Here is a 12,205-nt window from a genome sequence, read left to right on the forward strand (position 1 = left end):
TGATGCAAGTGCTGATTAGTCTTATCTTTCCAAATGGCATGCGAATTGAGTTGGTCTTTCGATCTAAACCGGGAAATTTACAAGAAAATGGCCCAGGGGGTCTAAAATATAAAGGGGTCCAAATATATTGGTCACCCTACCTTTATGGCTACAGCGCAGGGTAGCGTCACGCCATTGCCAGGCGTACTGTAGAGCTCCATCTTTCGTCAGTCTTTGGAGATACTTCTCCAGTTGCCCCGAACGTTTAGGGTCGCAAGGAAACTTGTTCTACTCAACTGTAATAATGTGCTTAATAGGACTTATTTTGAATATTAGACTGTCATTTATTTGACAAACCTTTGGTTGATATCAGGGGAAATCTATTAGTTTTGAACAAATATGTGTACTGCTTGCAGACCCATGCCAAGTATGTCCTCCGTGTACTGTTAGCTTAAGAACGATCGAATAACGGTTATTGCATACAATTTTATCAAAAGTTGAATAAACTACTTTTAAACTGTATTAATTTTTATCCAGTATTCTACGTCAAAATGATTGAATACTTGGTAGCCGTTGATAACGGTACTGTGAATGACCATCAATCAAAATACTGAAGAAATCTCGCATAACTTATGATGTCACCATTAAATCCATTGGTAACCGAGTGCATAGCTCGTTGTTTTTAAGCAAATGAATGGATCAAGATAAAAACTATCACCACTGGTTCCAATCTTGTTCGATGATAACAATCTTAGTGTAAAACGAGTAAAATAAAACTCGATTATATTCACAGTTTACATAGTTTACACCTCCGACAGTCATACAAAGCAGCATTTTCCATACTTTTTGATTGTGTTTTGATTTTTGATCCATGGCATTTCTTGAGCTTGTAAAGACACAAACATCCAGAAACATCGCAACAATTGGCTCAAGAAGTCCACGGAACGGCTTCCCCGCCAAAACCACACTTAGGCAACACAGAATGATGCAATTCCAATTTGTAATGCAGCACAGCAAAACGATTTTCTATTGGTATCTGTAACCGATGTATAAAAGCCAACTCAGGAGAATAAGCGAAAACCGATTGAATCCATTGTGTTAATTGTACCATCTACCATTATGTGAATAACGCAAAATCAAACCCATTGCCAAACACAATAAAACTAAATGTCTCTTTCTTTGTCACCCTTCCATGTCTTTACAATTTTTACAGTAAGAAAAGATCTGTCGCAGCGTCTGCAGTTTAGATTTTTCCAAAATATTCACAGAAAGCAAGCGACTATGATACAGTGAACTAAACGTAAGATGTTCGGCACGGTATTACCGACGTGAACGCTGCTTCTCCTTCTCTCTAAGCGATAATGCATTGATGAGTTTCTTTTTCCGAGAAGCAGTTACAACTAACGCCTTTCTGATGTAGACTTTTTTAACTTACTGTCGGAACATTTTCCGGGAACATTTGGCCGATCACTCTCTATCAAAATTTATTTGATGCTCTTAAGCTCTTTACTGTCTTCTATCTTCTATTTTCTCACATTCTAAAAGAAGTAATATTGTTTGATTAATTACTCTGACAACAGTTAGCTAATGATATGTAACATGGGTTTGTAGCAACACTAACATTGTATAACACTGTCAACGAACATTAATTTCTGTAGCTTCCACATCACTTGTTGTACTTGGATAACAGGCAGCATGACACAACATTCACAACTTTAATAATCACTTCTACACCTCACATACACTATCATCAATTTTTTCTTCAGACATTATTATTATTCTTTCAAGGTTATTGTTTAGTAAGGAAACATTGTAGACAATTTCGAAGCATTTTTTCTTTGTTATTGAGTTAGCTTAATTTCTTTGATGAGTTTGCTGAATGAAACTTTCGATAGAACAGATAAATTTGCAGCCTACCCAGAAAGAGCCATTCGCTCATTTGTTTAAATTGTGTGCTGTTGAATAATCTATAATAAAAAAATAGGGATACCAACATTGTAAAATTTAAATTTTGATTCAAACTTTTTTGTTTGATGAAATTTATGGCTGCGCTCAGCCGCAAACGTTTAGAATATTCGGAATGTTTAACTTAGGGTGGACCCATAACTTTTGTATTATTTTTTTTTTTATTTTCAGTTTTACATGAATTTGGTCTTCAGAAGTTGTAAAGGATGTTATGATTTACATTTTTACAAGTTTGAAATTGTTGTGATTTTGAAGTTTTAGGCAAATTTAAGTGAAAAACTATGAGACCTTTAGATACCCATAACTTATGGAGTTGGTTCGCTGTGTTTTTTTTCAGTGGCATTCAGCAAAAGTTGTTCAATGTATGGCCTTTACTATATTAGCCAAGTTTTGTTGACGAAACTGTGAGAACGTCATTTTTATGATTTGAAAAAATATCACTTCCAAAATACACTTAAACAACTTGAAATTCGTCAGTAAATCACTCGATTTTAAAATTACCGGCATGCTGCCTCAGCAATGCTGTCTTCTACATGTATTGTTTCACATTTCTCCAAAAAGTTGTGTATGGGAAAGCTGTTGATCTTTAAAACCAACAACTTTGCTGAGGGCAGCACTCAAAAAGCTTCTTATTTTGTGAGTTACAGAATAGTTTCGAATTTGTAAGCCTATTTTTGTCAATTTACAAAAATGACGTTCTCACAGACATCGGAAGATTTCAAAGTTTTTCACTTAAATATGCTTATAACTTCGAAATCACAAGAATTACAAACTTGCAATGTTCGGCAAAAATGTGTATTGTTACTTCCTGTATAAATCTTTTGAAGACCACATTTACGTAGAACTGAAAACAAAAAAGTTAGACCTAGAGTTGTTTTTTTTTTGGGTCCATCGTAAGTTGAAACTTACAGAATCAATTTACTTAGCTCAAATGAAGAGTGAGATCAAAAGAGGCCTTGACAAAGTTGTTCGAACTAATATTTTCTAATATTTTGCAGATGAGCACAGCCTTAAATTTTATGAAACAAAACAGTTTTAGTCAAAGTTTATACTTAAATATTCAACTTTTTTCCTAGAATGCAAAACTCAATTACGAATAACTTCTCTGAAGACATTAAACGTCTTAATTAGACGAGAAGACAGACAACATTTTTTCCTGCTAATGTCGATTTGGACCATTGTGCAATGTCATAAACAATTCATGAAGGATGCTAAAACAGCATGGATTTTTTTTTACTGTATCCAAAATTTTAATTTAGGTTTTCTAAATCTTTTGCCGTTTTCGAAAATTGTATGCCTCGTTAGGATTCTGAAACATCGACTATTGAAATCGCATTGTTTATCGATTCCAGTCAACTTGCATGCAAGATTACCAGCTTTTTTGCCTAATTTGAACGATGAATTGTGTACAAAAGCAGCAAGCAAGTTTAAAGCAGGATCAAATCGATACCCAAGTAACCAGTAAGCACGATAATGCGGCAGTATAAAACCATTATATGCGCATATAGTTTAACAAATATACAACAAATATACAAATATAGTTTAGTCATTTGATGCTTGAGAACTTTATTGGCTGGTACACTGTTCATAAGAACTGTACAAAACGATAGGGCAAAAACGGTCAAGGATTGATTCCGCTACCGAAATAACTTGAGCTGTACGCTGCTGAGAAGTAGAGCTGATTTAATAAAGTCGGTGATGCCTACCGTAAAAATCAAATGGAGCTGTCACTTTTCCGTACGAAAAAAAAAAATGCCGCTCAATATTCCGCAATACATTTTGCTCATACTGGATCAGCTGTCAAAATTACTTTGGTAAAAAGGAGAAATTTTACTTGAGCGCTTTATGTTTCAGGTGCATATATACGCATTAGGGTGCGGCTTATATTTTGAAGGTTTCAGAATCAACAATTAGTATACTCGTCTGAATTTAAATCACTTAAAATAGGAAACCTCAAATTTTTTGCCAAAAATATTATGATTTAGAGGTGACGCAAGCGATTCGAAGCTGAATTTTCATGGTATGAAATATGACCTTCAGTGAAGTCTACATAACTTTGTTATTTTCCAACCAATTTTGGTGCTCTTAGCATCATTTTTTTTTCTATCTTTATTAACGAGATTTTTAACCCTGGGCTAGTTCATCTCGGGACCAACGGCTTTTTTTCCCTTCCGAAGGAAGTCGTCACTATAACTTTTTTGTCAGTGACTATGTCGGGGATGGGATTCGATCCCAGGTCCTCGGCGTGAGAGGCGTGTGTTCTAACCTCTACACCAGGTCCGTCCCCTCTTAGCATCATTCTCTTCAAAATAAAATTTATGAAAAAATTGTAGAACATCCAATTTTTCTAAAATGAATACTAGTCTTAGTTAAAAGCTTAAAAAAAAATCATCTCTGTTGGGCCATAACTTCATGAATACTCATCCGTTACCAGATCTTTTTATATGCTTTGGAAGGAAATTTAGTTGATTTCAAACTGTGTAAACAACAATTGATCAATTAATTGAAAATTCTTTTGATATTGCTATTTACCAAAAACTACTCATAGGGTGATGTGCTAGTATCCATCGTATTAAGCATTGATCAGTGAGAACTGCAATTTTCCCAGTATTGCAGTGAATGATGCTGATACAAACCGATGCCAAACAATTCTTTCTCAAAACGGCTTTAGCATTGTACAATAACATTTTGATAAATCTTGATCTGTTTTTGGAAATAATGCAAAGAAAATGCATCTTATCGTATTCTCAATCCGTCGTATCGTTTTCATCTCCGTCGCAATCAGTTTCCAGATTCGTCTCACAACTTACGGCTCACTGTGATGTATTGAGTGGTTAAAACACAACACATCAACGCTATAATAAAATGTTTCACTAGATTACGGGCATCTCCCTCCATTGCTTCAGCATGTTGGAATATACTAATTTCCTTTAAAATTAATTGTTCGTCATCAAAATTCAGCCCAAACATATGAACACAATTCCTTTTGACCGTACAATTATGGCATTTGCTCACAGTACAGCGAAAACAACACAATCAAAGGAATCGTATTTTTACGTCGAGCGTCGCGCACACATTGATGCGCACATGCTTTTTTTTTCTCAGTACGACGGATAGAACTTTGTTTACATTCTCAATCATACGCGGCGGTTGAAGAAATTTCGTAAAATTTGGTGATTTATTGAAGTTTTACGGCGTGTGATTGGAATGAGATCCTTCAGTAAACCTCCAATAATATGCAGAAAGTTGGTGTTTTTCATCCTTTTAACGATATGTAATTGCCTTATTTTGATCCTTGTTCTATGATGATGAAAACTTCTTTTGTGAGAGAAGATTTATTTTTGGCTCCCTCTTACCACTACATGCAAACATTAAGCACATGGTATGTCTGTCAAGATACTGGATGGTATGGAAATATGTCCAATATGTGAATAAAGAGTCAATATAGTGCTTATTTATTGCCTGTATGCATCAGGCTTAGAAGCATTAATGATGCAGTAATTGGGTTTCTATGCAGTGGAAGTGCTGTTAATAGGCGTGTAAGCATTAGCAGTGCTATTATAATGCATTTTGCATCTATGATGCTGATTTAAAACTTATTATTAGTGCTTATGGTTACTTGGATATGATTTACCACATAATGTTTTCACCATATGTACAATCCTTCGATACTTTAATTTAGATACCATTAAAATTACATGATTTCGAAAAAAACATTTTCATTTTATTTTCATTTTTTGGCAAAAAAAAACCACGTGGAAAAAACGGTGCACGACTGTGATGAACTCAAGAACTAGATCACGTTTACATGAATGTTTCGTCTAGGTCCAGGAACGTTCATGAAAACGTGATAGAAGTGCAAGCTTGACAGTTCACGTTTCCAGAAACTTGAGTGTGTAGCTAAGTGATTTTCTCCTCCCTCGTATTTCATACTAACTTTATTTGTCAATTTAAATTTCAATACAACTAAATCCCACGAAATCTACGCATAACAAAAAAAAAGTTTCGTTGTTTCTATTGATATAAATACAATTAATATATGAGCAAACCAAACCAATCATATCTTAAGCGGTTACATATTTGAGCCATGACAAAAAAGCATCAAATCATCAGCTCTTCGTCTCTGATTTCAACCTCGCGACCAGTCTTTACTCACATTCTACGCAGTTTACTTTCTCAGTTTGACTTTTCCCTTTTCGTTTGTCGTTTTTTTTATTCTTATCTTTGTGTTCAACTTTCCTATCCTTCTAATATTTCTTGTTCATGGTTTTTCTTTTGCTTTTGTTGACATCTCGAACAAGTGCCATATTAATGTTGTTTTATTTCTTTTTTCCCCATTTGTTCTCTTCACTTTTGTTCACATTTCAGCTCGTAAATCACCTTATCGAGTGGCTAAGAACGTTATTTAGTAGACAACACGAATCACTATCTCTTAATCGTACTACTTTGTAATTTAATCAGGTGTACTACTGAATCAAAAGGCAGGACTAATATTACTTTATTTAGAGAACGAAGGAAACAAGGTTGGAGGTTACAAAGATAAAGCATACTTTTACTGATGGTTGTTCGACTTTTTTCCGATTGTGGCACAAGGCAGGTATATACATATTAGCAGCGGAAAAAAGGAGTAAAGTTTATTGATATTGAGTTAGAAAAAAAAGAGAAGTTTTTTTTTTTATAATTCTTGCTTCCTTGTGTGTATACAATATAATAGCCGGAAGAAAACGAAAAGGGGAAGATTGTTGCAATTAAAACTTTTTTATTTGTTACGCTAAAGTCATACAAGTTAGTTAGCCAATAGGAGAGCAGAGCTAGATTAAAAAGCTAAATCATCAGTTTCATCATCGTCATTTGCATGAAGCAAAAACTAAGGTGCAGGAACAACAACGTGAATCATTACTTCTGTATGTTGTGCGATGTCTACGTTTCTCATAAGTTTTAAAAATCCATCCGTGGTCCCGTTAATCATCGTCGATGGGTCATAACTGTCCCTCTTTTGCACTGTGGCAACATTTTTTTTTTGTTCGAGAAAATTTAAGCATTTGAGTGGTCATCGAATGTTGAGACGCCATCCGTTTCTGACCTCAAGGAATGGAAGTCGATGGAGTCATGAAAAGGCGGAAAAAAGTTCGTACCAAATCTGTGTTCTAGTACGTTTTAGTTGAGTTTTACTGTTTGAGCGTTGCTTCGCCTGTTGTCTCCCTCATTCTGTCGATAATGGACGCTTTTGTACAAATGATTCGAAAGTTAGCAATTGCGGTTTCCCATAGTCCCTGTATCCCAAAGGTTGTTGTTCGCAATGTATCCTGATTACTCCGTAAAGTGTATAAAATGTCTATTGACTAATTGCAATTGATATTTTGAACATTTACTTAACCTTACTGGAAATAGAATGATTATTAAAAACTAATACCTTCTGAAATATTAAGTAAGTTTTGGCTGCCATAAATCGAAGTCGATATTAACCTTTAATAATTAAATAACCACTAAAAATGATTGTGTATTTCTAACAAGTTTATGGAATGATATCAATTACACCTAACAATAAAATGTGTGGTTTTTATTCTAACAAAAATAATGATGGTTGTAAAAATATTGTCTATTAATTTGCTTCATTTTTTCTTCACAGTACGCCAAACTCGTCTGAATCAGCGCAAGTAAATTTGGACACATTTGAGTCGCTCTGATCGATTGCTACAAATTCAAACCAATACATTAAAAAAACACACCTACATGCATAGATATTTATTCAAATAACAAGAAACCATCACGCAACGGTGTCCGACATACAAACAAACGTCGATAGTTCAATGCAAGTGCTTTTGTGCCTGTTTGCGTGTGAAGATGCTTTTGTGTACGGTCTGTGCGTTTGCTGATTGCTCGTTTGCGCATTGTGGTCATCTGTGTGTATGTAAATATCCTCCAAGCAACAACAACACCAACAACTATACGCACGCCAATACTCCATGACCCACACCCAAATCAATAGACACCTGAAATCCTTCTATCGTAAATAAAAGAAAAGACCGCAAATGCTACAGAATAAAGTTCGGCTCAACTAGTCGGTTGCAGTCGAAGGCGTCCATGGAACAACGGATCCATATCTGGTGATGTAAAAGTAAGTTGATCTCAATTTGTAGTGATGAGTTACTTAGCGCGTAGTCCACTTCCACCAACACTATCAAAGTCAACCAAAACACACTAGGAAACAGTCGCCAGACACAAGTTTTATATAGGATTATTGATTTTACTCTAAATTACACACTTTAACTACACAAGACCTGAATTACAGTTGCTGAATTTATTACACTGTACTCTACTCGCTATCAGAATGATAATGAAAACATATTAATGTACATTTATATGGGTTTGAATGATAACACTGGTTTTGAATATTTGATCATTTCTGTATGATGAATGACAGTTTTTCGAATCATGCTTTCAGCTTACGATGCTTATAAAAATGCGCTCTCCGATAACCGCGAAGATGTACGGCAACCGTTAAAGTTCTACGATGTTAAAACGTCGATGACAAATCACTCACCATTCAGTTATTTGCAACAAGCATTTGAAATCTATTAACCCCTATAGGGTGATGTGCTAGTATCCATCGTATTAAGCATTGATCAGTGAGAACTGCAATTTTCCCAGTATTGCAGTGAATGATGCTGATACAAACCGATGCCAAACAATTCTTTCTCAAAACGGCTTTAGCATTGTACAATAACATTTTGATAAATCTTGATCTCTTTTTGGAAATAATGCAAAGAAAATGCATCTTACCGTATTCTCAATCCGTCGTATCGTTTTCAACTCCGTCGTAATCAGTTTCCAGATTCGTCTCACAACCTACGGCTCACTGTGTGTATTGAGTGGTTAAAACACAACATATCAACGCTACAATAAAATGTTTTACTAGAATATATAGATCTACGGGCATCTCCCTCCATTCCTTCAGCATGACGGAATATACTAATTTCCTTTAAAATTAATTGTTCGTCATCAAAATTCAGCCCGAACATATGAACACAATTCCTTTTGACCGTACAATTATGGCATTTGTTCACAGTACAGCTAAAACAACACAATTGAAGGAATCGTATTTTTACGTCGAGCGTCGCGCACACATTGATGCGTACAAGCTTTTTTTTTCTCAGTACGACGGATTGAACTTTGTTTACATTCGTAATTATACGCGGCGGTTGAGGAAATTTCGTAAAATTTGGTGATTTATTGAAGTTTTACGGCGTGTAATTGGAATGAAATCCTTCAGTGAAGAAGTACGAAGGTTTTCCATAGTGAAAATAAGTGCCCGGCAAAGTCAGTCACCCACGGGGGCGGGAAGAAACTTGTGTTGGAAAGTGGTGTGGCCCAGTCGATCGCTAAGCATTTCTCCCAAATCGTGTTCGTCCATGCGATTTCGGTAAAAAAGTGCAAAGTGGATGATTGAACTGAAGTTATTTACCAAAATACAGTAGTTTTATTGCATTTTTGGTGTACAAGTGTACAAACCATAACAGCTTTCACAAAATTACACTTGGATAATGAATCTATGTTGCAGGTAAGTTTGAATATCCGCCGTAGTGGAACATTTAAAGTTTGATACGACGAATAGTAGCGCTTACGACGAAGAAGAACAAAACCCTACGCCCAATTCCGGCGGACAATATTTCGAAAAGAAGGTATTTTCGCGTTCATTTTTCAGCTCTTCTGAGTTCAAATTTTTGAACTGATCATTGTTCAAGCCTACTTGATCTCTCGTTCGAAAATTTGAACTGGAACGCAAACTGAACGCGTTCAAATGCAACACTGTTTTCTTCCATTACTCACCTGCAAGAAAATTTTCTTTTGTTCGAAGAAAATACGCGCCGGAATTCGCCTACATATCGAGTAGAAATTAGCCAAACTTCCTTTTTTGTCTACATTTAACACTATCATCTCTGAAAGTTACCAACAATCAAAAAATATAAAATTCGACGGTGATCCAAACCAGATAAAGTCCAACTTAACTAGTTTTATGATTCTGAATACGAATGTTATGAGAGAACTAAATTACATAATTGAAACAGCTTCGATATTGAGTAATTATTTGGTTTATTATCTTTGGAACCGGACCCACACAGGATACGGCAACTTCACCGGTGGTACAAATCACTGTTTGGTTCCAAATTTTTGGACCATGTTGAAATTTGGAGCTTGCACCGGTGTTCCAAATAATGTTCCAATTTAATTTTATACCAGTTTTCTGGTCTATTTTTTTGGAACAGGCTAACTGCCTGGTTCATTGTTGGTCGGATTTGGAACAAGATTTGAGCTGTTCCAAATCTGATTTGACACACGTTTGTTTACCAGTTCGGATTTTTCTCCCCGAGCTTGGTAGACAAGAAAGTGAATTCAACAACTATTGCAGTAAATTCAGGTGTGGCTAACAAGATTTCCACCAGGAATTCCTCCCTGGATTTCCTCCAGGAATTCCTCGGGGGATTTTTTTTTCAGAAATTCATCCTGCGATTTGCTGCAGAAATAGCTCCGAGGATATTCCCTCCCGGAAACCCTACAGGTATTTCCATCACATTTTTTTTCGTGGATTTCATCCAGCAATACCTCCGTGGATTTGCTCCACGAATTTCTCCAGGATTTTCCTCCAGAAATTCCTTGAGGAATTTCTCTTGAGATTTGCACAAGGAGTTTCTCAGAAGATTTCCTCCGTGGATTTTAGGGATTCCCTCCGGGGATTTTCTCCAGAAACATCTCAGAGGATTTCCAAAAGCAATTCCTGCGGGGTTTTCGTCCAAGCCCCAGGGATTTTTTCAGAGAATTCAATCAGAGATTTCCTCCAGGAACTTCTCTGGAAACTGTGCCTGGAATTTCCTCCAGGAATTTTTTCGGGAATTTCCTCCAGGAATTTCTTAAGAGAGTTCCTCCAGGAATTGATCCGAGAATTTCCTCCAGGACTTTCTCCAAGAACTGCAAGGATTCCCCCGGGGATATCAAGGACTACATTTTTTTTCCAAAAATTCCTTCGTGGTTTTCATCTAGGGATTTCATTTAAAAATTCTTCCGGGGATTTCGTCCAGGAATTCTCCCGGGATTTTTTTTTCAGAGAATTCATTCAGGAATTTCTCCGGGAATTTCCTCCAGGAATTGGCCCGAGAATTTCCTCCAGGAATTCCTCCGGGAACTTCGAGAATTCTTCCGGAGATGATATCTCCGGGGATTTTCTCTAGAAATTATTCCGGGGCTGTCCTCTAGGAATTTCTGCAAAAATTGCTCCATAGAGTACAGTGACCCCACGCAGTTGAATCACCCACAATTTATGAATCAGCTGATATCAAAAGACAAAATTATTATCAAACTTGTCACAAAACATCACAGAAATATTTTTACACATAGTTTCTTATCAGTAAAAATAATTCTGTGATGTTTTGTGACAAGTTTGATAATAATTTTGTCTTTCGAAGTCAGCTGATTCATAAATTGTGGGTGATTCAACTGCGTGGGGTGACTCTACCTCCAAAAAATCTTCCGGGGAATCGCTCCCTTTGAGAATTTCCCCGAAGAATTTCTGCGGGGATGTCGTCCAGGAATTCCTCTTGGATTTTTGTCTAGAAATTCTCTCTGAGATTTCCTCTAGAGATTTCATTTTAAAAAATCCTCTGAGGATTTCGTTTAGGAATTCTCCCGGGAATTTTTTCAGAGAATTCATCCAGGAATTTATCTGGAAATTGCACGTGGAGTTTCTCCGGGAATTTCCTCCAGGAATTCTTTAGGAGATTCCCTCAAGGAATTGGCCCGAGAATTTACTCCAGGAATTTCTCCGGGAACTTCAAGGATATCCCCCTTCTTCTTTTTTCTAAGAATTCGTTCGGAGATTTCAATGATTCTTCCGGAGATATCCTCCAAGAACTCCTTCGGGGATTTTCTTCAGAGATTATTCCGGGGCTCTCCTCCAGGAATTCCTCTGAGAATTTATCCGTGGATTACCTCCAAAATATCTTCCGAAGATGTGCTCCCTTTGAGAATTTCCCCCGAGAATTCCTGCGGGAATGTCGTCCATGATTTCATCTAGGGGTACGTAGAAATACAGAGATATCGACCGTGATAATTTTATTGTTAATTTGTTTATCGGCATATCGGTCCATTTTGCTCGAAGTAAGAGGGAGCATGGAGAAGAAAGCAATGAATACTAGATGGATAGGTACCGTAAGGGAACGGCGAGAGAAATTGGATTGGATGTTGAAGAGGGCATACCATATTAAAC

The 12,205-nt window shown here is 36.4% G+C and overlaps 1 protein-coding gene across 15 annotated transcripts in view; it reads left to right on the forward strand.

Moving 5' to 3' along the window:
- The window catches only part of LOC5568680 (tropomodulin), a 198,473-nt gene that overhangs the window by 181,047 nt on the left and 5,221 nt on the right, over positions 1–12,205 (forward strand). For 8 of the 15 annotated variants that reach the window (XM_021847430.1, XM_021847472.1, XM_021847416.1 and 5 more), the window contains 3 exons: positions 1,193–1,279; positions 6,313–7,071; positions 7,574–8,062. The exons of 1 other annotated variant lie outside the window; for it this stretch is intronic. In XM_021847430.1, the coding sequence (XP_021703122.1) occupies positions 1,193–1,226 (34 nt within the window). In that variant the 3' untranslated portion in view covers positions 1,227–1,279; positions 6,313–7,071; positions 7,574–8,062. The remainder of the gene's footprint in view (positions 1–1,192; positions 1,280–6,312; positions 7,072–7,573; positions 8,063–12,205) is intronic. 6 more of the 15 variants (XM_021847450.1, XM_021847449.1, XM_021847484.1 and 3 more) reach the window with 2 other exon arrangements.

The sequence above is a fragment of the Aedes aegypti genome, chromosome 1 (genome assembly GCF_002204515.2).
Source record: "Aedes aegypti strain LVP_AGWG chromosome 1, AaegL5.0 Primary Assembly, whole genome shotgun sequence".
Classification (NCBI taxonomy): Eukaryota; Metazoa; Arthropoda; class Insecta; order Diptera; family Culicidae; genus Aedes; species Aedes aegypti.